The following is a 26,563-nucleotide window of genomic DNA, read 5'->3' as shown; positions in this document are numbered from 1 at the left end:
CACCCGGAGAAAACCCACGCGTGTGCTAGGGGGCAACAGTCTATCCTGCACGGAAGGGACGGATGATGTTCGTCCTCGCTTTTCTCTACCGCCTTCTCCTGGCAAGCCAGGGTTATGGCACCTCGACGCTACGGGAAGGTTTAGTAGTAGGTTTTTACCCTTTAAACTGGTACAAAACTGACACCTTTATACAAGGCATCATGTTTGCAATAACCACAACACAAGCAGTCAAAATGTAAACAAAAAGAAACAACTCTGATAATGATATGCACTGTTCTTGAAGTTGATTGGTCCACACCCGAGACAGCTTTTCTTAAGAGCCTAGTCTCCATTGGTGTTGGACCAGAAGACGCCAAAAGGTGTTTGCATTTTGACTGCTTGTGTTGTGGTTATTGCAAACATGATGCCTTGTATAAAGGTGTCAGTTTTGTACCAGTTTAAAGGGTAGAAACCTACTACTATATTTTGCCACTGGTAAAGGAGATGTCTCATAGTGCTACGGGAAGGGACATTTGCTCGATCCATCAACTCTTGCTGCCGCGGTGCTGGATTACAGGCGTGCACAGCCACCACCGCTCCACTGCAGTATATCGAACCGAGGAAAGCACTCGACTTAGAAGCAAACAAAACAAAAATTCCTCGCAACAAAAATGACATCCTCGTTTGAAGTTTTATTTCTGACGATTCCGATTTTTGTTGTTGTTGAAAATACCAACTGGTCACCACGGAGTGACCAATGTGCCTACATGTTCACGAGGCATTTTGGGTGTAGTTTTCATAGCGACAAAGGTAATTGACGCATTTATTTCACACCCAGTCAACTATAATTTAATTTGCAGTCTCATGAAAGGCAGTAATCCGAGACCTTTTGGTCTAGTTTAAGGGATGACTATGTTGTACAGAAAGGTCCCACCTGTATAATACTATATTCGAAAAACGTTTTGCTGGCTGCCTGCCTGGCTGGCTGGCGTGCAGGTGACGACATAGCGAACATCAGCGTAACGACGTCACCCACTTCCCACAGCACTAAGGGATGCCCGTGAGTCGTGCTGACATCACGCCTCCCCCCAGCCCCCCTCCGCCCCCCCCCACCCTGTACCCCAGCCCTGTGTCCCACGTAAATACGCGGGCAGTGCTACATTTTGTAAAAAAAATTCTGTCATTCTGTAGAGCAAGACATTTAAAATTTCCTTCCTGTATTTCTGGAAAACTGTAAATTTCCACATTGACAGCATTTTTTGGAATAGAAATGTATTTGAGGGCTTCAACATATGGAATTGTGGAGTGAATAATTGTGGAGTGAATAATTTTTAAGATTCTCGTGATGTTATCTCTGCAAACGGTTGCGCTCCATTTTCTACAGTGTTCACAAATCCCACCCAAAGTCTTCCCCTCTCTTCTTCAGACACGAGGCATGATGTCCCACATCCCCTGGCAAACAAACCAAGATCTACGGTCGACGACCATCTCCTGTCACGGTAAAATCCAATTGCGTACGTTTTTGTCACGTGTTTCTAGACGATATAACGGCACGTGGTTTTAGTTTTGCTCTATGAACCTTGGAGGCATTATGGCCGTCTAATTCGATAAGGTGCTCCGAGCAACAGGTGGTAATGGCTTCATAAAATTGAGGTGGCTTTGAATATACACCGTGTCCTTTTCCTTCCATCAGCCATTTGAACCTAATGGGCCAAACAATCCTGCTTGATGCAAAAGTAGGAAAAGCTTCGAACACCAATTGTGAGAACACTTCAGCCTCCATAATAAATGCTGGAGACACACAAACAGTCCGGGAGATGCTTGAGGAAAAGCGATGGGTTTAACCCACCCCCATCGCTGTGAGATTTGCGCAACTTCGGACAATGCCGAGGTTCAGTTCTTAGGGTCACTTGTGAAGAATTCCTCGAGCAAGCGCCGTTCAAATCGACGGGGTCAAATCGTGCCGTAGCCACTGCCGCCTCCGCTGCGCTCGCATGAGAGCCACCTGCCACACACCTCATCAAGTCCACGGCAGCAGCAGCAGCAGCGTAAGCTCCACGCCGCGGGGGGAGCGTCGATGACCCCCAGCGGTCACGCCTCGGAGGAAGAGCTCTGACGGCCAACCTTGCCCCTCACCCCGTTGGCCACACCGTCGCCCAGCTCCAGCCCTCCCATGCCCTCGCCGGCGGGCAGCCTCGGCTTGGTGATCGTGCCATTTGGCGGCGGCGGCGACGGCGACGACCTCCCCGCCTGGCACGGGCTCGTGCAGAACGCCAGCAGGCCCACGCACACGGCGCCCAGCACGATGCCCAGTGAGCTGATGCCGATTATGCTGATGAGCACCAGGTCCAGGCTGGTGTACGACGACTTGGGGTCCGGCGTCGCGGTGGGCGGCGATGACGACGACGGTGGCGTTGTTGGCGCCGGGAGCCGGCGTGGCGATGAGGATGTGCTCCACTTGCCCGCTGCGTCGGTTCCAAATTCTGGCACTCTCGCGGGATCTGCGGTGAGCAAGCGGGCGGTGTCGGGGCAAAGGGCAGGCACGCTGGAGCGGTCAGCGCCGTGTGGCGATTTAAGTATCTATCCACTTAGCCAGCCAGTAATGGATACTGAGGTTTTTTTATGCCACCATGCCACTATCAAATACTGGGAATTAAGGTTGAACCCAAAATCATCTCAATGGTGTCTCGGTATCACGATGTCAGCCTCGGGCATTATTGCTGAATCAGCCTTTGTATGACTCACTGAGCCTCAGGCATTAAGGTGGAACCCGAAAAATCATAAATGTATCGAAGGGTGACTCTCTGTGCAGTACTCCCTGTCCAAATTCCGCCCCCACTGCCCTCCCCTCCCCTCCCCTCTTGTAAGTCCGGCAGCTGGGCCCCACTGGCCCAAGGCCCCAAGTTTAATCGCACCGCGTGCACCCTCCATGGCTACGCCGCTGCTACAGTGCGACGAGCAGGAGGAGCTTTAGAGGCTGCATTTTGCAGTGCTCTTCTAAAAAAATAAAATCTACATTTGTGGTACTTTGCAATGGATGATATGCAATTCAGCAGCACTATGATATATCCTCAAGTTTAATCACTATGTGTGTTATTATCGGTTATGTTGCCTCAAGGTGCACCTAGCTTGGCACAAACGCCGAGGTGACATCACCACCGCTTGGTGGCGAACGGTGGCGGCTGTTGTGAGGTGCCGAAATTAAAACAGTTCTGTACATTTTTTCGCTTTGACTCGGGTTTACAATTCCTATTTTGCATTAAAAAACCCGAACTGAATTAAACAAGGTGAATCACAACGGAGTGCTTGGCATCAGGCATGGGTGGTGGTAAAACAATCAAGGGGGAGAAATTGAATAAACAAACTGGGCTCCCCACCAATACTATAAAAGCCCTAGGCTCCCATTAAACATAATCCGGCTCTGGCTTTGAGAGCTTATGAAAGCAGAGTTCTTGTGCTGACACGCGACAACTCATGCCCTCACCGGCGGTGCTGCCGGGGGGTGATGTCGCCTGTGGTCCCGGCTCGAGTGTCGTCGGTGACGCTCCTCGCTCCCCGGAGCTATGCTCCGACAAGACGTCCTCCCCGGAACAGCCATGCGGCCACACGCCGCGGGGGCACGGGGGGCCCACGGGACCCTCGCTGGACGAGACGTTTCGGCGCGTGGGTGGCTCAACCCAGCCTGGTGTCGGGGCACAATGGACGGGCAAAAGGTCACGGCTTTGCCTGGAGCGGTCGGTCGGATGGGGAAATCTTGGGTCGGCACCGCAGAGATTAGATGGGTTCAAATCTGGGTTTTAGCCCCGTGTGTGCTGAAACTGGGTTCTCAAGGTGACCTCGTGGCTCAAGAGTCAGAGCACTGAGGTGGCACCGCTGAAATCCTGGGTTCGAAACCAGGCAGCTAAGCTCAGCTAAGCTCAGCTGCCTGTGCTTAAACAGGTTTATCAAGTGTTGTGACATGCCGTCAGACCAATGGCTGGAAGAGAAAAAAAACCCAATCATGTTAAGTCTGGTTCTGCGCATACGTTGGCAACATATTTTACTATCGTGCTATGAGCTCCGATATTGTAGCAGATCGTGTCGGAATTTGCATCCAGAACATATAAAATAACGAGGCAACTTGAAAGGTGTTTCACAAGTAGATCTGTGGAAATTGCATCCGCAGACATTTGATTACCATGTAAAAAACATACTTGTGTAGAACAGTGGGTGCATGAGAGTTCACTTCAAAGGATCTCAGAAGTAGGTCTGTGATATCTCCTTCTGGGCTGTTTTTTTTAAAAACATGGGGTGGGCGCACTGCTCTGTGTGAGTTCTGAATGCAAATGTATCATTACATTATATGATGCCTAAAGTACGATGTGTAAAAGAAAAGAAAATAGATTTTGAAAGTGAACACTGCTTTTGCCAATCAGATTATGGCCATAATGAGCCAATTGCAAAACAAGGTTTTCCATTGATTGCAGGGCCCAGAGAACAAATGCAACATTTGCTGAGGCTTTATTTATTAACCTTATAAGATCACCAATTACATGCCAATTGTGCTATTAGAGTCATATTTAGAGGTGGGGGCGAGGGGTGGGGGGATCCATCTGGTACAGTCAGTGAAGACACACCAAGTCAATTTCAACCAAACATGAACTAACCCTTATAATAATAATGTAATTTATAACGCGCGCAAATTTGCGGACGTAACGGCCGAAACTCAGAGGCACGGAGCCAAGCTCAGAGTCGCTCGAAAGCGTGGTTATAGAGGTGAGTTTTTAAGTCTCTCTTGAAGGAGGCGATTGAGGTGATGCTGCGAATGTGCAGAGGGATATCGTTCCAGACTGTTGGGGCTGCCACCGAGAAGCGGCGCATAGACATGACCATCCTGGATCTTGGTATCAAGAGGAGGTCGTGAGTCGCGCTGCGCAGGTATCTGTCGTGTGCTGAGCTGCAAGTTGTCAATAATGAAGAAAGGTACGGCGGGCAGATGTGTAGGATCAAGTTCTTCTCCGTTTGTCACAATGAGCGGGTTTATGGATATTCCACATTTCTATGACAGGCATCAGTTATAAAAACGATCATAAACATAACGTCCATTTATCGAAGACATCCTCACCGACTCTCAAACCTCTTTTTCATTGGGATGTTTGGCCAATAGTGTTCTCCACTTGGGAGTAAACTGGAATATCCATACATTTGAGGCTATCACACTCAAAGTTCTGCACAGATTAGTTAAACAACTAATTTTCTTTGCTGCCAATCCCTGAGCCACCATACACAACCTGGCGGGTTTGGGAATCTCACATATCTCTCTGTGATCCACCAACCCTTGCCCACAAAAGCACTGCATCACAGGTGGCACCACCATGCTCAGTAAATCCATGGGACAATCACTGCCAAATTCCCACAGAGTGGCACGGATTCTAGCGACCCCGGAGAGAGGAAGGACTGAGTTGACCTCCCTGACCAGGATTTTGTCTCGCAACCTGCCATTTGGGAGCCACGTGCTCCGACAACAGGGCCACTCGGCAATCGGAGGCTTCCAAAGACCCCGGGGCTTCCAGGGGAATGAGTCGGTGACCCCCCCCCCCCCCCCATGTGCAGCCACCGCAGGGTTTTGATTCCTTGGCAAGGAGATTTTATATCTACGACAGCCGTCGCCGATGACGTTAATGAAGGGGTGAATTGCCACGAATCGGGGGTTACGATTTAATTTAAAAAGTGATTATTTTTCATTAGTTTTTAGTGTCTCCTTTGTTGACTTATTCTTGTGTGATTCATTTGCGCAGTTTTATTCTCTGCAAAATCATAAATGCCCGGCCGGGTAGCTCAACGGTAGGCTGCAAATCCTAATCCAGGATGGGGTATGATTTAACCAACCATTCCTTTGGTTTGATAAAAATAAGTACCACTTTTTTGGAACGTCCACAGTGATGGGTCTATGGATAGACTCGCCCCTGTCATAGGAATGGAGAATGTTCAACGCTGGTTCAGGGCTGCAAACGGGAGATAAACACCACCTCAATGGTCACTGAGCGGGAAATCACTTTACATTTTTTTGATTATTATAAACATAACATTTGCATAAACATTGCATAGAATTTTCACACGTAGTAAATAACTGATTCTAACATGCGTGATTCTGTGAATGCATTGTGAGCGTAAGAAACAACGCAACGACCATGACAACCAATGTGGTACCGTACAAATTAGATTCCAATAAACCGCTAAAAAATGTACATTGGATACGTGTGTGATCTATTTTTTTGTTATCTGCTTGTTGATCATATCACGCTATGAATGTTTAAAACCTGCGGCGATGTGTCGACGTATTATCATGAAGTTAATCCAACTACTGCAATGAAAACAAACAGTCACCCAAGACTGGACCAGCAGAGGGCGTAAGAGTGCCAGGGTCATCAGCGATACATCGGGGGCCATCCATTTAGTAGGCACGCAAAAATCTGTCAAAACTTGACCCCCCCCCCCTCCCTGTACGCACGTGGACTTTTTACACCCCCCCCCCCACCTGCGTACGTACGCCTGACGCACCCCCCCCCCCCCCAATCAAATAGAACGGCCGATATTTAATCCACGCAGAAACGAGCAAGGATTAATAATATTAACGTGTTTAAGCCAACAGATAGTCCACCGCCGGTCTATCTAACTCACTTGAAGGCCAATGTGGACAAATTATTATCGAGGCTTCACCCCCCCCCCCCCCCACCGTTTCCGATGCGTAAACCCCCCCTCCCATAAGCAAGCTACTTATTTGGGTTAACCCCCCCCACTCCCCCCTCCATGCGTACGTACTAAATGGATGGCCCTTAGACAGCTGCAAATCCACTGCTGGATAAAAGCCTCCGTGTGTTCTTATGGTCGCTCGTGGTGGTTGTTTGACCATACTTCACCACGCTGGTCAGCGGGGGTAGGTGATGCATGTGAAGTTCACAGCACAGCGCGCTAACTAACCACTGCCGTGGGCATTGCCCGCCACACAAACAATCTACCTGATAATAACGATTAATTCATCATTTAATTGCATTCGTAAGTCCGTGATACGTGTATTCTTTTCAATGCATACGATTTTACGAAAATCGTTCCTTCAGGGGAATGGTTGCAGCAAACGAGACCGTTTTCTAACGTGGTAGAAGCCTGGTCTCTTTCCCCATGCCGCTCGTTAATGTACAGGCAGTCCCCGGGTTACGGAAGGGCTAGGTTCCCGAGAATGATCCGTAACCCGAATTTTACAATTTCCCCCCCAAATCAACGATAAAATCCCATAGGCGGAAGTAGTTTTGCCTTCCCTACCCAATTGCGAGTTCGTTTTCTCTCAGTACTTTATCGCGCTATCGTCTGTTTTCTATCGCGACCTGCTGTACATTCGCTCTGCACTTCCTACGATTCTTTCATTTCATCCAATATCTACCCAAACACTACCCATAGTTAAACTAATGGAACCTCTACTGTATCCATAAAACAAAAATTACGTAATGTTGCAAAAGGACAAGAATTATGTAACGCTACAAAAAATTTGATTGACCTTAATCCTAGTGAAGCTCCCCTTACGCCTCGCTCCGCCCTGGTATTCATCTGCAATCTCACCGCGCTGCACTATTTGCGCTTACCTAACTAACGCGAAAAATTCCGCATACTGAAATTTTTGTAAACATGATTTATGGGGGCATTCCCGTAAAGTCGGATTTACGTAAGTCGGGTCATCCGCAACCAGGAGACTTACTGTACCTGGTGGCCACATTACCCACTGCAGAAACCCCCATGAATGTTGAGACTCAAAGTTAATATTTAATAATCATTCAGTACAGTTGGTATCACCCACAATGTATACACCTATAGAACAAGGCTATCATTAAGGTTGCTGATATGTTTTATAGACCAGCAAAGTCAGCCAGTAGGAGGCGATGTTACTCAGATACTTTTCCCAATTCAGTACCGTATTCCCTCGTCATTCGCGAGGGATGCGTTCCGGAGATCCTCGTGAATAGCACACGTCGTGGATAATGACAACGTCCGCAGATGCTTCTAAAGCTTCGAGAAGTTCTCTCTATCGTGCTCATCGCTTTAGCTCATCATTTTCTCCTTCGTCGCTTTATCTCGTCACTTTCTCGCATCACATCATTCTCTCTCGTCACTTTCTTTCTCTCTCTCCATGCAGTCGTGTAGAGTTCCAGATGCGATTCACGCATAGCCAAAATCACGGATATCAAGATTGTGAATAATGAGGGAATACTGTAAATTGCGGCTATTTTAATAAGTGACAAATCTGGACCATGATGCCGGCACACACATGACCCTACTCATCTTCGAATGACGTCAAGGAATCTTTGACGTCCACTGTGATGCGGACGACACGGCTCTCATGCGCTAACCGCTCGCTCGGTCTCACGTTACCACTCTAAGTTAAAACACATTCCTGCGGAGGGAGCTAGTAGGAACGTTGGGTTGCTCGGTTAATCGCCAGGGTCAACGGCGGCATGGTGTATTCCGCAAATATGGCCGACTGTGAGGGCGGGCACAAGCCGGCGTGAGTAGGTTAAACGTTGAGTTTTATAAGGGCACCACGGGGTGACCAGCCCCTCCCCACCCAGCCCCACCCCTCCCACCCCCCTCCCAACCCCTCCCTCCCCTCCCCATCCAGCCCCACCCCACCCAGCCCCTCCCCACCCAGCCCCTCCCTGCACGACGGACGGACGGACACAATAATCCCCTGTGGGCTGGTGTAGCTAGGAGGTTCCTACCAGTATAAACGGAAATACTATTACGACTATGGTGACTTGGTTTGAGATTCGGCAGGCCGTCTTACCGGGCAAGGTGCATCCCAGCAGCTCGAGCCGGAGGCCTCCTCCTCCGGCTCCCCAGCGCTCGGGATAGAGGCGCACGTATCGTGCCGTCACCACCGGGAACCTTCGCACCTCCGGCATGTCCCAGTTGGAGTTCCCGTCAAACTGCTGTCGGCGGCAAAGACGCAAGCGACAAATGCGAAACAAACAAAAAAACACATCAGCGAAATTGAACGAGTGGGATTACGCGATTATTTTTTCTTCTTCTCTCTCTCTCCCTTGCGAACTGCCGTTCTGCTTCAGATCGTGGGAAAGGAATGAGGCCCCCGATTTGAAAAATCTGCCAAATGCGACTATCTGATGCAGACCGTTTCATGAGTGGATTTGTACGCAGATTGTTAAAAAAATACTTTCATTGTCGGCGTGGAAAATAAGATTTTCCGCTTCATCGCCCATTTAATGCACAACACGTCAAACTACACTTGCCTTTTGTGTTAAGAGCTATTTCATCCTCATTTTCAATGTGAACACCGATTGAACTGCTACAGTGACCGCAGCGAGCTCTTTAAACACAGTAGAAACGTAACGCAACACCACTTAAATGCCCAATCGTGTAAGCATCCACGGAGAGGGTGGCTGGTTTCATAAAGTCTGGCTTGCACCACCAGACCTCATGGCGCAACAAGGATTGCCTGACATCTGCTGTAACTTAAACATAAAAAATCCTGTGACGCTATCGGCAAGAGCAGGCTATTATTCGTGCACCAGTGTAACAACCTGAGCACTCATATTACCCACCATTACAATCTACATTTTTTTTTTCATCTGTTAAGAATTCCTTGCTGAAGATACATTGAAATGCAATGGCAGCAGTTTGATAACCACCGATTCATTGAAATCAAGTTTTACATTTCTCCTTCTAACCATCAACACTGCGCGGCACCAAGATGGCCGATTTCAAAATGGCGCCGGCGTCTTCGGTGACCGTGGCGTCGAGTCGGCTCGTTCGGGGATCTACTCCGTGGCTGCAGATGCGTTTTCGGAAAGAGGACACTGTCCATGTGTAGGATGTGTCCTAGCTTTGCCCGTCTCGGGGTTTGTTTTTGTAAAATATATTTTCCCAATTTTTTACGCAGGTATGGATGTTGAACTTTTTTCGCACCGTACGTATCCTGACTATGCTATCACCATCATGACATGGAGGTTAAGCATCCATTTTCAAGCTCTCAGAGAATGGCCCACAGAACCAGATATGATCCTGATGGTGGTACCCCGGGGTACCAAATAATACAAAATGGCCGAGGCAATTAAATATTTTATTTCTGGGATACTATTTTTTCCAGGGGTGTACTTAACTCCGCAACTGGGGTACCAATCAATCCGAAATCAGTGGTACTCCACAATGTCGAAACGCAGCGAAGACGCTTGCGCTGAAACCCTGAACGGACAAGCTGCTCAAAGCCCCTTCCCCCCCCCCCCTACTTATGTCAACTCAGCAGCTTAAATGGGTTCACCGGCAAGTTTGGTGTGATAGGGTAAAGCGTGGGTACACCCACCGCTTCAAGGACATTTGGTCAACGTGGAAAAGTAGACCAAATGCCCAAGGAGTTCACTCTAAATGGCAGGCCTTTTCGCCAGCAGTGGCGTTGAGAAGCCAAATGCAGGGCCACGCCTTTTTACTCATCTTCGGGTTCATTTGATCGCATTTCACTCCGCTGCTCAGTGCGCGTTGGTGTGTTTATCCAGCTCTCTATATTTTCCCTAAAAAGGGAATCTGATGCCGCGCTTTGGAGGACGAACACAACTGACCGCCCGGTTTCCCATCGGCTTCCTGTGGTTGGCGGGAAGCCCTGAGAATTCCTGCAGGAACGGGAGGAAGGAAGCGACCGGACCTCAGCAGCTCACGCCCTCACCATTTCAAGAAGCCCTCTCTCCCGCTCGCACCTGACCCCAAGGCTTTTAGTATCCCCCTTTTGAAGAAGGGGCCCACGCTATAGTCACATTTCCTCTGCTGTCACTCCCATGTGGAGTAAGCCGCAGAGGGCCAGGTCCCTCGTCGCTGACCTGGCGGTTTCGTGAGGGCTTCGGGGGTGTGAGTCGCCCGCTATTTTTTGTCCGTTATTTAAGATCGCCCGTCTATTGTTAAGTGGGAGTTGTCCACGAGGTGATGTCATTCGTGAGTACGTTCCATTGTGTGCTCGTGTCGCAACTCAAGTTTGCTGGGTTTTCAATAAAATTAATTCAAACAAATAAATTCGTCCGCCGCTGTGATTGTATGAAAAATAACACGGCGGTTGTTTTCGTTTTGTTTGCATGCTACTGTTGTTAGTATGGATTTTTTTGTTAACATATATCGCTTTTAGATATTCTACCAAACACACTCAAGTCACTCTCCAACTTGCCATCAGTCACCTCCTGATTGCTCTTCTATCGCTATTACCATGGTGACCTTTCCCGTGAACGTCACTGGTCGATTCTTCCCACATGTTGAGGACTCAGTCTACAAGGCTGACGATTTTGTTCCATCCACACTTTGTTCAACCACCGTACTTCAGATCAAAATAACACACTCACCCACTTCTTCATTCACTCACTAACCCACTCACCACACTGACACTCACGACACTTCTCTTTCCGCTTATTCCCTCACACCGCTCAACTTTGGAATTTCCTCCCATCGCCTCTTTTCCCAAATTCTTGTAACCCTCCTTAATTCAAGAAACGTGTGAACTCATCTATCAGAGCTTGAAAAGTGCTTTAACACGTTGGCTTTCACAAGCAATATTATTAATACTCTTTGGTTCTTTCGGTAAAGTCACGTAAGCATGAAATACAATAAATCACGACGTTTCTGGCGCAACACAAGCATCCATTATCAGGTGGGAAAGCATGGCCTACTGCTGATGCAGACTGTTTTAAAAGGTTTTTTAAAATGTCGTGATTTATTTTATTTTATACCTACGTGACTTTACCGAAAGAACCAAAGAGTATGGATTTCTGCAGTCACGAAAGCTTCAAATCAAGATTATTAAAAATAAAGGTTTTTGGGTTAGATTGCGTAAATATAAATGTCGTGAAGCCACCACCACCCGACAAAGCCAATTAGTAAGGTTTGTCACGTAAACAAAACGTGCCAGTTAGTTACTACCTCAGCACACCCGTGTGTCGGCGAGCAAACCCACAACATTTACAATTTGAGTGGGACGTTTTGTCGCTGGTGATCACAGGCAGCTTCGTCAGGCGATTTGCCAGAATTGTGAAGAAGTCTTCCCTGTTTCCCGGTCATGTTGCTCGCCGCTTGCCATTCCCAGGGCCTTGGGGGGCCCTGTGCTCAGCAACCGTGATGAGGATGTATTGTTTGGCGCGTGAATAAACCCACGAATCGCGATGGCAGCGCGTTGACGCCAGGCCTCGGCGCTCACGCACCTTGCTGCTGCCGCTGGCGCCGTCCCTGGTGATGGGGGCCCAGCTGTGGCCGTTGTCGCCGCTGTACTCGAGGCGGAACTTGCGCACGAAGAGCCGCGCGTCGGCCGAAGACGCGAGTGGGCCCTTCGCGCCCTGCACCACCAGCCCACTCAGCGCGACCACCTGGCCCAGGTCGACCTGCGATGATGGCGACGATGGAGTGGGGGGGGGGGACTGAGCTTAATTTCAGCTGGGATTGTCAGTATCACCGACCGATAAAAAATATTTCTGCACCCCACCCACCACATCTAGTTTACATAATGTAATCTAATTTATAGAGTGCTTTAACTCAAGGTACTTGAACATAACTTCCAAAACGGTGACAGAAGAGAATGATTCAGATGGCAGGGGCTGTATCTGCTTGTCGTGTGTCTGCAGCTCCAGTCTCGTAGTGACCCGTATGGCTATTACTCATTAACCCCATTCATTCAATTCATTCATCATCATTTACTATCATCAATTTCACTTCCACCAAAATCACGCATCACAGATTGGCCTCCATTGCTTCCTCTCGTCTATTTCATTCACCTCATCTCTACCATGACATTCATATGCACCGTTGTTAATTCGTTGTACACCAAGGCGCTATATATAATTCCTTTAAGATAAGATGATAAATATTGACGTACTCAGCACATCCAGCGTACCTTTCTCTGCGGCTACTCGTCGCATGCATACTCCATTAAAATTGGTATGGTATTTTGTTTTTCAATACCGAATTTAGTTTTACAAACGCACTTTGTCCTGCTCCTACTTGCCTTGAAGTGCGCTCCAACCCCTAACCATTTGTCCCTCTCGCCCCATTTTTGTTCACTTCTCACCCTTACTTTTGAACTCTTCCTTTTGTTCTTCGATTTGTAACCGTTATTTTAATTTTTTCGGACCGACAGTAACGACAAGGCACACAATAGACATTGTTTGGATTGCGAGATGGCGGGTTTCCTAATCTTTGTGACATCTCAAAGTTTCTCGCGGTATATAAAAAAAAAACACGGAATTTTTTTTTAAATAGGCAAGTGGCTATTGCTGCCATATTTCACGAGCTGTTGTGTGGTTTTTATGGCTGGGTTCACTTTAGGGGAGAGGGCAGGGAGGGAGGGCCTAAGACGGCTAAGTCACGTGCAAGCGTGGTCAGTGCTGTCAAATTGGCGACGTTGCCGCCGCAGCAGTGGCTTTCACTGCAGGCGAAATTATGCAGATACAGGAGCAATTCCAGATGTATAACACGTTCCTTCGGAGTAGGCAGGTAAGGAACTTGGTTGGACAGCGCTTTCATGCGATCAGTGTCACACGGCGCAAGCTTCGTGGGGCGGCGCGTCACGTGGTGCTGAGCCCGCCCGAAGCGCTCTATGAAATACAAATCGAGGGCGTGGCTATGCACGACAGACAGACAAATAATCCCTGGTGGGCAGTGTGGAACTGTTGCTCCTTCCTGTATTAAGTATGCCGTATCAATCTATTGCATTTCATATTTGCTAAATGTGTCTGGCTACATGATCCAAGCTGTGCATTGAGGCTCCTGTATCTGTTTGCTGTGTTTGAGACTTGGTACATTGTTAAATGACACCTTTAACGAATTAAGAAGCCCAATCCAGTGACATCTACCAGCTTCATGAGGTTAGTTTGGTGGCCTTACACTTTATTTGTCAACACTGGTTGGGGAGGGAGGAAGGGGGCGGCGGGGGAGGGGTAGTTCTTGTAGTGTAGTGGTTAGTGCTACGCTGCACTACGAACCCAGCCACCCGAGTTCGATTCCCACTCACGGCCAACACCGGTGACGATTATCTGAATCGGTCCTGGGCCTCCCCTAGGTCGACTCAGCCTCACATGAGTACCTGGTGCGATGTTTAAACGTCGCCACTGGGGAGACAAAGGTGGCCGGGCGTGCCTCTGCCCACACACGCCCTCGTGTGCCGTGCCGGCCTTCAAATGTGCTCACTAACAGCACTTTCCCCAACAGCTTGTTCGAGGTAATACAGGGTAATCTTTGTTTTTTTGCACTTCAAGGGGGCGAACCTGAAGCCAGTGGCCGGTGCCTTTGACCGGGGGGGCCCAGCCGAAGAGAGGGGCCATGAGGCGTGCGGCGGCCGGCCCCCAGTGTGAGTCGTCGCGCGACGCCGACACCGTGATCTGCTCGTCGTGAAGCCGCCCCGACATCATGCCCAGCTTCTCGGAGCACGGGTAGTCTGCCGGGGAAGGGTGCGAGGCACAGCATCACCAACGAGCCATCGGCCGAAAGTTGTAACGTTGCAATAAAATTTAGTGATGTGTTTCGGACACTCGTTCCAACTCTACTCCCAACCTAAATATATACATCTCATCACGGTGGCGAGATGTTAACCACCTCGCCTGGTATACAGGAGGCCGTGGCTTCGATCCCGACCCTGACGCCTGCCGTATATTTGCAATTTGCATGTCTCTCTCCACGGGACCACGGGGAGAGCACGCAAACTCTAAATATACAAGTCTAAGGGTCCGGGTTCGAACCCACGACCTCCTGCATAAAAGGCAAGGGAGGTAACATCGCGCCATTCAGAGGCAAATTTATTTCTCTTTTAACAACTCAATGGAAGATTATCCTACATGTGTTAAGAAGACAACAACAAATGCAATATGCGCATTTTTCCAGCTTAAGATTATGGACAACAGACGAGGCTGTTAACTAAGAAACAAAACCAAAACAAATCTGCGAACTTGACAAAGATATACAGGTATTCATAGATTTACGAACGTTCGGTTTCAACGAAATTTCGTGTAAACGCAAATTGACAAACTATGGACAAATCTTGACTTAAAGCTTTGGTGACTGCAGGAATTCATATTCCTTGGGCCTTTCGGTAAAGTCACGTAGATAGGTTGGAGGAAAATAACAAAAAACTACGACGTTTCGATCACAACACAAGCGATCGTCATCAGGAGGACACTTCGATTAACGAAATCCAATTTCCGCTTGAACGAAATTTCACTACGGCCACGCACCACGAGGATCATCAAACGAGAAGCCACTCGGAAGGCTGCGTTCATTATCGCGACAGCGTCACGGTGTCCCTGCGGTGCCACAGCAACGCCCTCCACATCGCCTTTCCAGGCAATCCGAGATGATGCTGATCTCTTTGGCCAGTTCCCTGAGAGTGTTCGTTATTTTTGCTTTTAATTAATTATTATTCAATCGTTTTCATTCTCGTGTTATTTATGATTATTTTTGTATTGTGACAAGTGATATAGGTGGTATAGTTTTAGGTTGAGTAGAGTTGGAATGACTGAGAAAAGTCATTCCGATTTACGAAACTTCATTTTGCGAGCGTTTTTTTGAAGAACGCATTCCTTTTGTAAATCGAGGGATACGTGCATTTGGAAAATACGGATGTCAGAAGTAAGTGGAAGAGGCCCACTAAGGAATTAATACATAAGGAGGAGAGCGGCGGTCACCGACGATGCTGTTGCCAAAGCGACACAAAATTCAAGTGGAAAGAGGCAGGATGAGTCATGAGAAGAGCTGAAGGGGGACAAAAACTCGCTCCGCAGTGGAGACCGAGAGGAGGGAGGAGAAGCAGAGGAAGAGAGCAGAAGGGGAGAGATGGCGAGAAGAAATCAAAGAGATCAGAGGCCATTTACTGGACAAGAACGATTAATATAAGGAAGGAATTGAATATGGATTGACTTATGCAGCTAGCGAAGGATGCTTGGTTTAGTGATGTGTGTTGTGTGTTTCGCTATTGTAAACTTTTAATCACATTTGTTGAGAAAAACTGTCACGTTGTTTATATAGCATTGTTTTAGTAAGTTTTAGAGGGGCTTGGTTTGGCCCTATTTTTTTTATTTAGTATAGATTTATACTTAAAACAAATTTTTATCTGTATTGTATTATGATTGTTATTGGGATCAAACATCGAAATGGAATTTTTTGCACTTTCTGTACGCAGCATGGACGGGTTGTGCTTTTTCTGTAGGATTTTATTGTTTACGTATGTGATGTTTAGATTTGTGTACAATGAATTTTAGGTGTATCTTGTAATTTCATTGTTTGTTGCGGTTGAACCCAAATCAAGAGCCGAATGGCTCACAGGGTAAATCCTAATAAATTAAACTGAAAAACTGAAATTAAACTTGGTGGGAGATTGGGCCAAGAGTGGTAATTTACACAGATGGACAACAAGATAAACTCTGGTGGCCGCTTGGGATTCCAACGAAGGTTCTCAACAACTCTGACTCCGATATGGGAATTTTGATCCCCCTGAGCCCGACAGTCACAGACTGATCCTGTTAAGTCAATGTTGGTCACGTAGGCACATGTGGCAACCACAGCTGGCGCTGGCCACTGCCCATCGCTCGCAATCAGCCTGTGGGCGCCTTCTGGGTGAGTGGGTGGGCGCGTGTGTGAGTCGGGTGTGTCGGTGGGTGTGCAAATATCTGAGGCAAGAAAAAGCTGCTGAGTCTACGACAGACTAAACACAATAGCTGGAGCGGTCCGCAGGGAAGCAATCGGCTGTCCCCTGCTTCCCGAGATAAGCGAGTGTTTACTCAAACTCCTCAGAGCGTGGGGGAGGGGGGGTGGGCAAGAAGCGACCTGAGAGCCCCCCCCCCCGCCCAACATCCTCAGATTCAAGTATAAAGATGCCGAGTCGGAGGTTAAAGCCACCGCGCCCACGCGCGCCTTTTGACAGATATTCCCCACGTCGGCCAACAATCTGAACAATTCTTGGCATTTTTTTTATATCCCCCCCCTCCCTTCCAAAACGCATCGTCATTGTACCATTATCACAGTTAACAAAATATCGTTATTCTATTTCGATGTAAAGCTTTCGTGACTGCAGGGATTCATATTCTTGGTTCTTTCGGTGAAGTTACATAGAAGAAAAGTAATAAAATAATACAAATAAAACAATAAAATTATCACGACGTTTCGATTGCAACACAAGCAATCATCATCAGGTGTGAAAACCACAGCAAGAAAAGCTTTCGCTTTCCCACCTGATTTTATACCTACGTGACTTTACCGAAAGAACCACAGAGTATCATCGTCGTCGTCACCATCAACATAATCACCATTCCTCTGGGATCACGAACCTGCGCACAGCCTTCTGGGAATCTGGCGAGCTGCTCAATGCCACTTTATCAGCGCTCTCGTCCTATTATTGCCAAGGCCGGCGAGGCCGCACCTGGCTGAGTGGTGGCAGCTGGTGCGAGTCTCACCGGAGATGGAGCAGCCATATAACTCGAGGCGCATGGCGATGCCGTTCTCCCACGTCTGTGGTTTGACCCGCACGAAGCGAGTCACCACACGGCCCGGAAGCTTGTTCTGCACCACGGTGCTTTCGTCCGTGTTTCCTACAAACTGCTGCGTGTGTGTGTGTTGCACGCAGCGGCACGTGTAGAGCAACAGCAGCGGCAGCGGGGTTAATGCGCTGTGCGACGAACCCAACCACCTGGGTTCAATCCCCAGCCGCGGCGACCACGTGCGGCGAGTGACATCTAAACCAGTCCTGGGCCACGTCGGGGCCGGGGAGACAAAGGTGGCAGGGCGTGGTCCCGGCCACACCACCCCAGAACCACCACACCCACGGTTCAGGTAGCACCGCGTCTTGCTCACACCATGAGTAGAGCTGGGGCAATTCGTCATTTAGTGAATTAGTCGTCTGATAAATTGGAATCAACAACATACTTTGTTTGTGGTCAAATACTCGGGTCCCATTAAATGCGATGGCAACCCTGACATCTTGCCTCTCTCGAAGGCAGGAAACCCACTAAAAGCCACGCCCAGCGTAACCCGGCCGATAGACATCAACGATGTCACCAAGCCCCGTGCATCACCTCCTGCCCAGCGGGACACGGTGGAAATCGAGGGCGAGACTTCGCAACTATTTAAATGTCATCCAATTATTTGAATAATCAAACCAATAACTGGGGCAGTAGTCCATTATGTAACTGAACGGATATCCCAGGTTTAATCATCAGTCAAGTATGAATCCAGAACAAAATATGAATTCTCAGAAATGCTAGGACAGCTTTCCTGGGGTGCGAGATGTTAACTACCTCGCCTGGTATACAGGATGTCATGGCTTCGATCCTGACCCAGACGCCTGCTGCTGTTTATTTGCAGTTTTCATGTCTCTCTCCCTGTGGTCACGTGGATTTTTCTTCGGGTCCCCCGGTTTTTCCCTCCACATTTAGAATCAATGCATTTAGAGTATTTGGCTGCAGCTATACATTTCCACTTGATAAGCCACTTCGTCGAGCTATCATTTGTGGCCACGTCGCTTCTGAAAAAGAGCTATATCGCCCAGTGGACTTTACTTGGTGAAATAAAAAATAGTTCGAGTTAGAAACAGGGGGACCGTCCAACCTAAACCGGGCAGCTTGTTAGCCTCGACTCCTTACCTTGAGCTGGCGTTCCTCGCGGACAGGCGACCAGTCGCTGCCTGTGACTCCCACGTAGACTCGGTAGGAGGTGACGTAGTACACGCGGCGCGAATTAATCGAGGTGGCGCCCTGCGTGGCAATGGCCGTCACGATCTTCAGGCTGCCCAGGTCGACCTGTCCGGGCGAGAGGGAGGACACGGATTCAGTGAGGGCGACCATTCCAGTGGAGTTTAAAACATTTCTAACAGCGGAGAGTAGGGAGGAGCAGTGTCAACAATTCGTTAGAGCTCTGTGATATGTGCATTGAGAAATTGATTCCCAGCCACTGCGGACATCAGTGACAAATGATATCTGAACCAACACTGGGCTTCCACCCCCCTTCACCAACCCACAATAACCAGAACTGTGAAGTTTGTTTCAAAACACTCCTGTGACCAATAAGGCATGGGACGGCCTTCATACCTTGTCGACATCTCTCTCTTGGTTATAAACTAGACATTGTTGCTACCTTACATTGTGAACTTTAAAGTTGATTTTAACGATGTTACAAACATAACTACCACCTGAAACTATTGTTGTTTTATTTTACCAGGTATGGCCCACTGAGTTATGTAGCTCTTTTTAAGAAGCGACCCGGCCACAAATGATAGCTCAACAAAGTGGCTTATCGCGTGGAAATTTCTAGCAGCCAAATACTGCTAAACGCATATTTGTAAATGTGGAGGGAAAAACCGGAGTACCCGGAGAAAAATCCACGCGGCAACGGGGAGAGAAGAACATCTTCATTCATCCCAGTCGCCAGCATCTCTCTACGTCTCAGTTGAGCCGCATCTTTTGGTGTGCCACCGGTTTAGGAACACCCCGCTCCGGTACAATCACTTGCGCGGGAATCACCGCATGGTGAGGTGCCGCACCGACCCACTCGCACACTTGAGCGTTCCACCGCGGAGGAGTTTCGAGCGGACTGGAGCGAGAGTTATTTTTTGCGCGGAGAAGTGCCGACCTGAATCCACTCGCGGTTGGAGTCCACCGCCGGTGTCCAGGCGTTGAGCGGGTGGTGGAGCCGGCCCTGCTGGGGCAGCCACGTGCCCGTGTGGTACGAGGACGACGCCGAGACGCGCGCGTCCGGGATCGTGCCCGACTCCATGCCCAGCGGCGCGAAGCACGGGAACGCTGCGCGCACGGCGGCACGTGACGCACGATGTAATGTTTTCTTTTTTAAAATCCTTTATATTAAGTTCACTTGCTTGCTTGCTTGCGCGCTTACGACCGTGCAAATCTTTCGGTCGTTTTTTAACCCACTTCCCGTGATCCAATCGAGCTGACATTTTGCACACAGACTCGTTGTGCGTGACAATTTATTTTAGTGAACATTTTTTCCATAACTTTACACTGTTTAGGAATTATTTTTTTTATATTTAATTACCAATTGCTTAATGGTGGCAGGCAATCATCTGACCCATAGATGGCAGCCATCTCAAGCCAGAGGACGAGAGGACTCTAGCCGCCACGCATATAAAAGATTTATAGTGAAAAACTTTGTTTTTACGGGTTAATTTTTTACAAACCAGGTAAGGCCCACTGAGCTATATAGTTCGTTTTCAGAAGCGACAAGGCCACAAATGATAGCTCAATGATGTGGCTTATCGCGTGGAAATGTACAGCAGCCAAATGCTGTAAATGCATCTTTGTTTAAATGTGGAGGGTAAAACCGGATGACCCGGACAAAAATCCACGTGACCACGTGGAAAGAGAAGATGCAAACTCTAATTATACAGGCATCGATGTCGGGGTCGAACCAACGACCTCCTGGATACCAGGCGAGTTAGTTCACATCTTGTTACCGTGGTGTTTTACTCAGAAAAGCCACGCTGAGTCCAATCATTATTTTTAGGATCCTGCTATAATGGGATGTTTGTCGATTCCCAGTTATTGTACATTGTGCATTTTTAGTTATGGGAGAAATTACGGCGAACCTGGTGAAAAGCGCTTTCAGAACGTTTGATGCACCCCCCCCCCCCACCCCCCGAATTCTATAGAACGGCCGGTATTTAATCCACGCAGAAACGTTCAAGGATTAATAATATTAACGTGTTTAAGCAAACAATCCACCGCCGGCTGCATTCAATAATTAAGTTGCGTACCTTGGCCACTTATTTTGCTGAGCTGCGTGATAGCTCGAAGTCAGAGGAATGGTGACATACAAGTGACACCTCTCCCATAGGCCTACTTCTCCCGGTAGTACTTGTTGTCTGACAGCTGAAGAAACTTAACTATGGCTCATTTGAAGTCCAATGTAGACAAATTATTATCGAGTCTTCACCCCCCCTCCCCGTTTCCTATGCGTACGCACATTGTCAGTAGACCCCCCATATGCTAGAGTACGCATTTGGGTTAACCCCCCCTCCATACATACGTACTAAAAGGATGGCCCCATATCGAGCAGATACTGACGGACTGGCATGAATGAAAGACGCTCTCTTATTAAAGGCCAAAGTTGATGCTCTAGCGCCCGACAGGTCAGCCGGGCAGCACCGCACACAGCTTTTCCTCTCAGCGAAGGATTTTGCAAAAAAGTGGGGCGGCGAGGGGTTGGGGCTGCGCAGACGAAGAATCGTCGAGGCTCTCACACTCGGCGGGCCGGCTTGGCAGCACGGTGTACGAGGCCGAGAAGCCGTCCTTGGCGATGGCGTTGTCGGAGTGGAAGACGAGCGTCATGGTGCCTGTGACGGCGACGATGGGATCCGGGACCTTGCTCCCGCACAGGCGCATGATCAGGAGGCCCACTGCGACGAGAGAAGGAGACGTGACACTTTTTTTTCGCGAGCTCGGACAAATAAAACGACGTCGCGTTTAGAGCGTTCGGCTGCTTCACGTGTTCCACGTGACGATGACAAGCCATACTCTTAGTTTTTTCGGTAAAGTCAGTATGAATCCTTGCAGTCACGAAAGCTTCAAATCTAGATGACAAGCCACTCCGTTGAGCTATCGTTTGTGGCCAGGTCGCTTCTGAAAAAGAGCTATGTAGCTCAGTGGGCCCTACCTGGTCAAATAAAATGAAAGTCTGTGTGTGTAAGCAGGGCCCGATTAAGGCGTGGGGGCTTTAGGGCTGCAGCCCAGGGGCCTCCGCCACCTGGAGGGCCTCCAGAGATTGAAGTGAAAAGTTGTTTCATTTGTGAATGCTGAATTGTATTTGTTGTTAGCCTTGTAAAAATAATTTTTATTTAACTTTGTTTTCCTTTTGAAAATGTTGCTGGGGTCTCACAGTTCCTCTAGCCCAGGGGCCTACAACATCTTAATCCGGCCCTGTGTTAAAGTATAAAAGTACAGCTGTGTGATCGCTTGCTCACGCCACAGCTGACGGAAGGGGCCTTCATAAGAGGGGCGATATCGAGAGCCCCCCCTCTAGAGGGTAATTTGGCCTACTCTTCCACGCCGGTCAGTCGTCTTCGTAGAGGTGCGAGTACCGTCACACGCGGCCCGTTGATTGACGAACTGTGAAGAACCCATTCATAACCCCATCAATCTTGATTTGAAGCTTTCGTGACTGCAGGAATCCATACTCTTTGGTTCTTTCGGTAAAGTCACGTATTTAATTTTATTTTATACCTACGTGACTTTACCGAAAGAACCAAAGAGTATGCATAACCCCATCGTTTTACAGTTTCACAACTGTTGATTATATTTATATAATTGTGCCACACCCAACTGAAACAATTTGGAGGGGGGGGAATTATTATATTCATTTCTGTTTTGATTACCTTGTTTATTTGCAATTGACATTCATTAAAATCTCAAACATGTCGGAGGGGGCGGGGGGTAGTTACCTTCGTAACCCCATCTCCTGGGTGCCCCTCTGATGATATACACTAAATTCGTATTTTGGGTGTTATTTACAAATCAGAGTATTGAGCAAACTGTACAAAACGTGTAGGACCACTTTTTCTGTAAGATCCACAGCTTTCATGGTTTACTATCACACGCAACAGCGTACACTGCACAATACACACGACACACATTGTCACACACACCACGACAAAGATCACCCGTATCGCCTCAACAAACTGTTGGGGCGAGTGCTGGTAGCGAGCACCTATGAAGACCGGCACAGTACACGAAGGGGGTCGGGTGGCCAGCACCACGCCCGGCGATTATTTTGACACACCGCACCAGGTACTCATTTGAGGCTGAGTCGACCTAGGGGAGGCCTAGGTACCGGTTCAGATGATCGTCACCCGTGTTGGCCGGGTCTCCGGGTTCGTAGCGCAGCTTAGCGTGCTAACTGCTGCACCACCGCTCCCCGTAACCGCACACCGCACCACGCCTCACCACACACGGGCCCCGGGCTTGACGATGCACGTACCCGTGGGCAGCCCGTCCCACACCTCGACGTGGTCGTACTTGCAGGCCGAGCCCTCGCTGGCCGAGCCGTCGTCCGGGTCGGCCTCCAGGTGGAAGGTGCGGAAGGTAAGGAGGATGTAGGCGTGCGGCGGGGGCGGCGCGACGACGAACACGCACGCCGCGTTCGGCGGGTAGCCCAGGGGGTGCCCGGGGGACACGATGCGGCCGCTCGGTGCCGTGAAGTTCCTCGAGCAGTCCACGCCTTGACAACCCACACAAGAGTCGCGCGACGGTCACAGATGACGGGGCGAGGAGATGTTAACTACCTCGCCTGGTGTACAGGAGGCCGCGGCGTCGATGCCGAGCCTGACGCCTGCTGCTGTAAATTTGCAGTTTGCGTGTTTCTATGACCGTCATCACCGTGGCTAGGAGATGTTAACTACCTCGCCTGGTGTACAGGAGGCCGCGGTGTCGATGCCGAGCCTGACGCCTGCTGCTGTAAATTTGCAGTTTGCGTGTTTCTATGACCGTCATCACCGTGGCTAGGAGATGTTAACTACCTCGCCTGGTGTACAGGAGGCCGCGGCGTCGATGCCGAGCCTGACGCCTGCTGCTGTAAATTTGCAGTTTGCGTGTTTCTATGACCGTCATCACCGTGGCTAGGAGATGTTAACTACCTCGCCTGGTGTACAGGAGGCCGCGGTGTCGATGCCGAGCCTGACGCCTGCTGCTGTAAATTTGCAGTTTGCGTGTTTCTATGACCGTCATCACCGTGGCTAGGAGATGTTAACTACCTCGCCTGGTGTACAGGAGGCCGCGGCGTCGATGCCGAGCCTGACGCCTGCTGTAAATTTGCATTCTGCGTGTCTCTCTCCGTGGTCGCGTGGATTTTTCTCCGGGGTAACTTCGGTTTTTCCCTCCACATTTAGAGTGAACATCGTGCGTTTAGAGTATTCGGCTGCTATACATTACCACGTGATGATAAGCCACTTTGTTGAGCTATCATTTGTGGCCAGGTCGCTTCTGAGAAAGAGATAGGTAGCTCAGCGAGCCTTACCTGGTAACATAAAAAATATCCATTTATATTTACACGTAATTATATTTACTCGATCTAACCCCCAAAAAACTGTATGAGGCTCCATGGTAAAGATAATATATTTACGCGATCTAAAATGTATTTTGGATGATATTGGTCGCAAACGCCTTCGTGTTAAACTCACATAAAATTTTTTTTTATAATTAAATATTTAAAATAACGACGACGGTGAGTTGTGAGCAGTCTGCGCCTTGACGATCAAAGATGACGACGATGACGGCGAGAATTGTTTTGACGTCAACAAAATTACTCAGTGGTACCGTGAATGAGAACTGAGACACAGGAATGCATCACCAAGTGGATTATTCTGATTGACCCGATTGTGAAATGCATGAGAACGAATCCCAGGGGACCGCCATCACCAGGTGCACCGTGCCAATTACAATTCTATTGAAATGAGATTTCAACCCCAGGAATGCAATGCTAAGTGGATTACGCCAAAACTGTTAACTCGAAAAAATGTTTTGCTATTTAAGTCTTACGAGGCTCCATGGTATATATAACACAAAATATAAAATGTTGTCTCCAACTCTTATCAACTTTACCTCTCTTTCCCTAGACACTATGAAAAAGGTTAATTGCCCGAAACATCGCCCATTATATAGTTTTCATTTTAAGGCCGCGGTGTTACTGCCGCACGTGCTGAGATGTTTCGTTTTTGATTCAGTGCTCCTCCTCTAGGCAGCGGCGTCTCACAACACATCGGAGATGGGACTCTCAGTGGTAGCTGATCTAAACGATGATCATTCGTCTGCCTGTCGGGGGCGGTGATCGCCATGTGCAATCCCAAATGACAAACGCCGTGCATAATGTATGGCCCCAAACGTATTCTGCACCATCACAATCGAAATATACATATAAGCTCGCACACACTGCTCTACGCAATAGGATACAGTGGCTGTGCTTTTATGCAACATTTTTCACTGCTTCGAACAGATTTTTTTTATATATATAAAGGTAAAGGCGCAGCCCTGCAACGTGTTTGCTCGCACCACTGCTGGCACAAGTGCCCTCTGCCAGAAGGAGCTCTTCATAGCAAGGCCCGCGGCCCACTGGCGGCCTCTGGTGTTAGTGCGGCCCCTTGACGTGCGGCCCTCCGACAAAACACAACACGTGACAACACCCCCACTACCGCGCTGCTGCCAAACCCCAGTGGTTTCAAACGTGTGGCGGCCCTCACACTCGTGATGTCTTATCGGCAAAAGTGTCCCTGACACCCCCTCCCACCCAACTCTGAAAATTAGTGCAGAACACTGCTACAGAGGGTAGTTGGCCTACTTTGCCGGACACCTCGGAACAGGTGGCAGCCCACACAGTTGTACCGTCGGACATCGTCGTGCCTGACAGCACTCGGAAACAACCCTAGATTTGAAGTTTTCGTGACTGCAAGGATTTATACTCTTTGGTTTTTTCGGTAAAGTCACGTAGGTAAAAGAGAAATAATTAAGTTTTTCACGTATTTATTTTTTACCTACGTGAGTATGAACCCTAGAACACGCTCGCTCGCTCGCGCGCGCGAGAGAAAGAGAGAGAGAGAAAGAAAGCTCTCCAGCACAACCGCGAACTCCTACGCCGCAGTCGGATATCGCCTGAGATGTTTCACCGGGGGGCCAGGTGAGGCTCACCCGGTTTGTAGAGCTCGTATCGGAGCGAGAAGCCAGCCCCCTGGGTGGTGTAGTCGGACACGAATTTGACGTGCAGCGTCGGGCCTCTGGACAGGATGGGTGCCGGAGCCACGGTGCCACAGAACTTGCCCGAGTCGTCGCCGGACTTCTCATCGCCATCGTTCCACACCTGCACGTAGTCGAATCTGTGGCACGCGCAAACGGTCACTCGGCTGGGTTGCACTACACAAGCAGGGCGGTGATGTCACGTGGCATGGTAGGCATGATGGGAGGACGGATTGTGCCCCCTTTTGCTTGTATTATTACTACCGCACTAAGAATCATTATCAGAGTGGTCATTGTCATCACCATTGTCCAAGAGTGGTCTTAACCACCATCGTTATCATTGCAATCACCATCTTCACGCAATCACCATCATCACGCAATCACCATAATCACACTCGCCACCAGAGTCGCTAAAATCCGGAGCGCCGTCTATCCGGTTGAAGTTAAACGGCATCTTCGTGGTTTGTTTTTTTGTGGTGAGGCATTTCAAAAGCATTTTTGTGAAAATTCACACCATTGTGTATTTTTCTCTTCCCTGTTGGCTGCTCTCTATATACAAAAAATACATGAAAAAGAAACAAAACAATTAAAAACTACTATCTCGTCAATTCCTCCCCTGACATCCACACCCTAACCGTGTCCCTCCCCACCACCACACTTCCCCTCCACTTTATGTTTGACCTCCTAGTGTGCCCGAACACACCCACGCGCACCCGCCCACGCACACACACGTATAGAATAAAGGCAGGAATGTTTATAAAGTGTCAATGGCAAGACCGCGAGGATGTCTCGCAGGGGGGCACCGTTCTCTGTGTGAGCCTCTAACGGCGTTTCCTCGCTGTGTTGCGGTACAACCACCCAAG

General features: G+C 48.8%; 1 protein-coding gene across 1 annotated transcript in view; it reads right to left on the bottom strand.

Annotated features, from left to right (window-relative positions):
* Positions 1–1,104: 1,104 nt before the first annotated feature.
* LOC144729099 (neuropilin-2-like) overlaps positions 1,105–26,563 on the bottom strand; it is a 32,581-nt gene continuing 7,122 nt past the window's right edge. Inside the window, exons 3-13 of the mRNA XM_078609014.1 lie at positions 25,656–25,840; positions 22,957–23,196; positions 21,224–21,379; positions 19,597–19,766; positions 18,612–18,767; positions 17,427–17,571; positions 14,250–14,419; positions 12,195–12,371; positions 8,792–8,936; positions 3,464–3,661; positions 1,105–2,480 (exon numbers count right to left, since the gene is read on the bottom strand). Coding sequence (XP_078465140.1) covers positions 2,071–2,480; positions 3,464–3,661; positions 8,792–8,936; positions 12,195–12,371; positions 14,250–14,419; positions 17,427–17,571; positions 18,612–18,767; positions 19,597–19,766; positions 21,224–21,379; positions 22,957–23,196; positions 25,656–25,840 — 2,152 coding nt within the window. The 3' untranslated portion in view covers positions 1,105–2,070. The remainder of the gene's footprint in view (positions 2,481–3,463; positions 3,662–8,791; positions 8,937–12,194; positions 12,372–14,249; positions 14,420–17,426; positions 17,572–18,611; positions 18,768–19,596; positions 19,767–21,223; positions 21,380–22,956; positions 23,197–25,655; positions 25,841–26,563) is intronic.

The sequence above is a fragment of the Lampetra planeri genome, chromosome 31, assembly GCF_965212315.1.
Source record: "Lampetra planeri chromosome 31, kcLamPlan1.2.h2, whole genome shotgun sequence".
Classification (NCBI taxonomy): Eukaryota; Metazoa; Chordata; class Hyperoartia; order Petromyzontiformes; family Petromyzontidae; genus Lampetra; species Lampetra planeri.
Note: the sequence above shows the minus strand (reverse complement) of the source record. Positions and strands in the feature narration are given on the sequence as shown.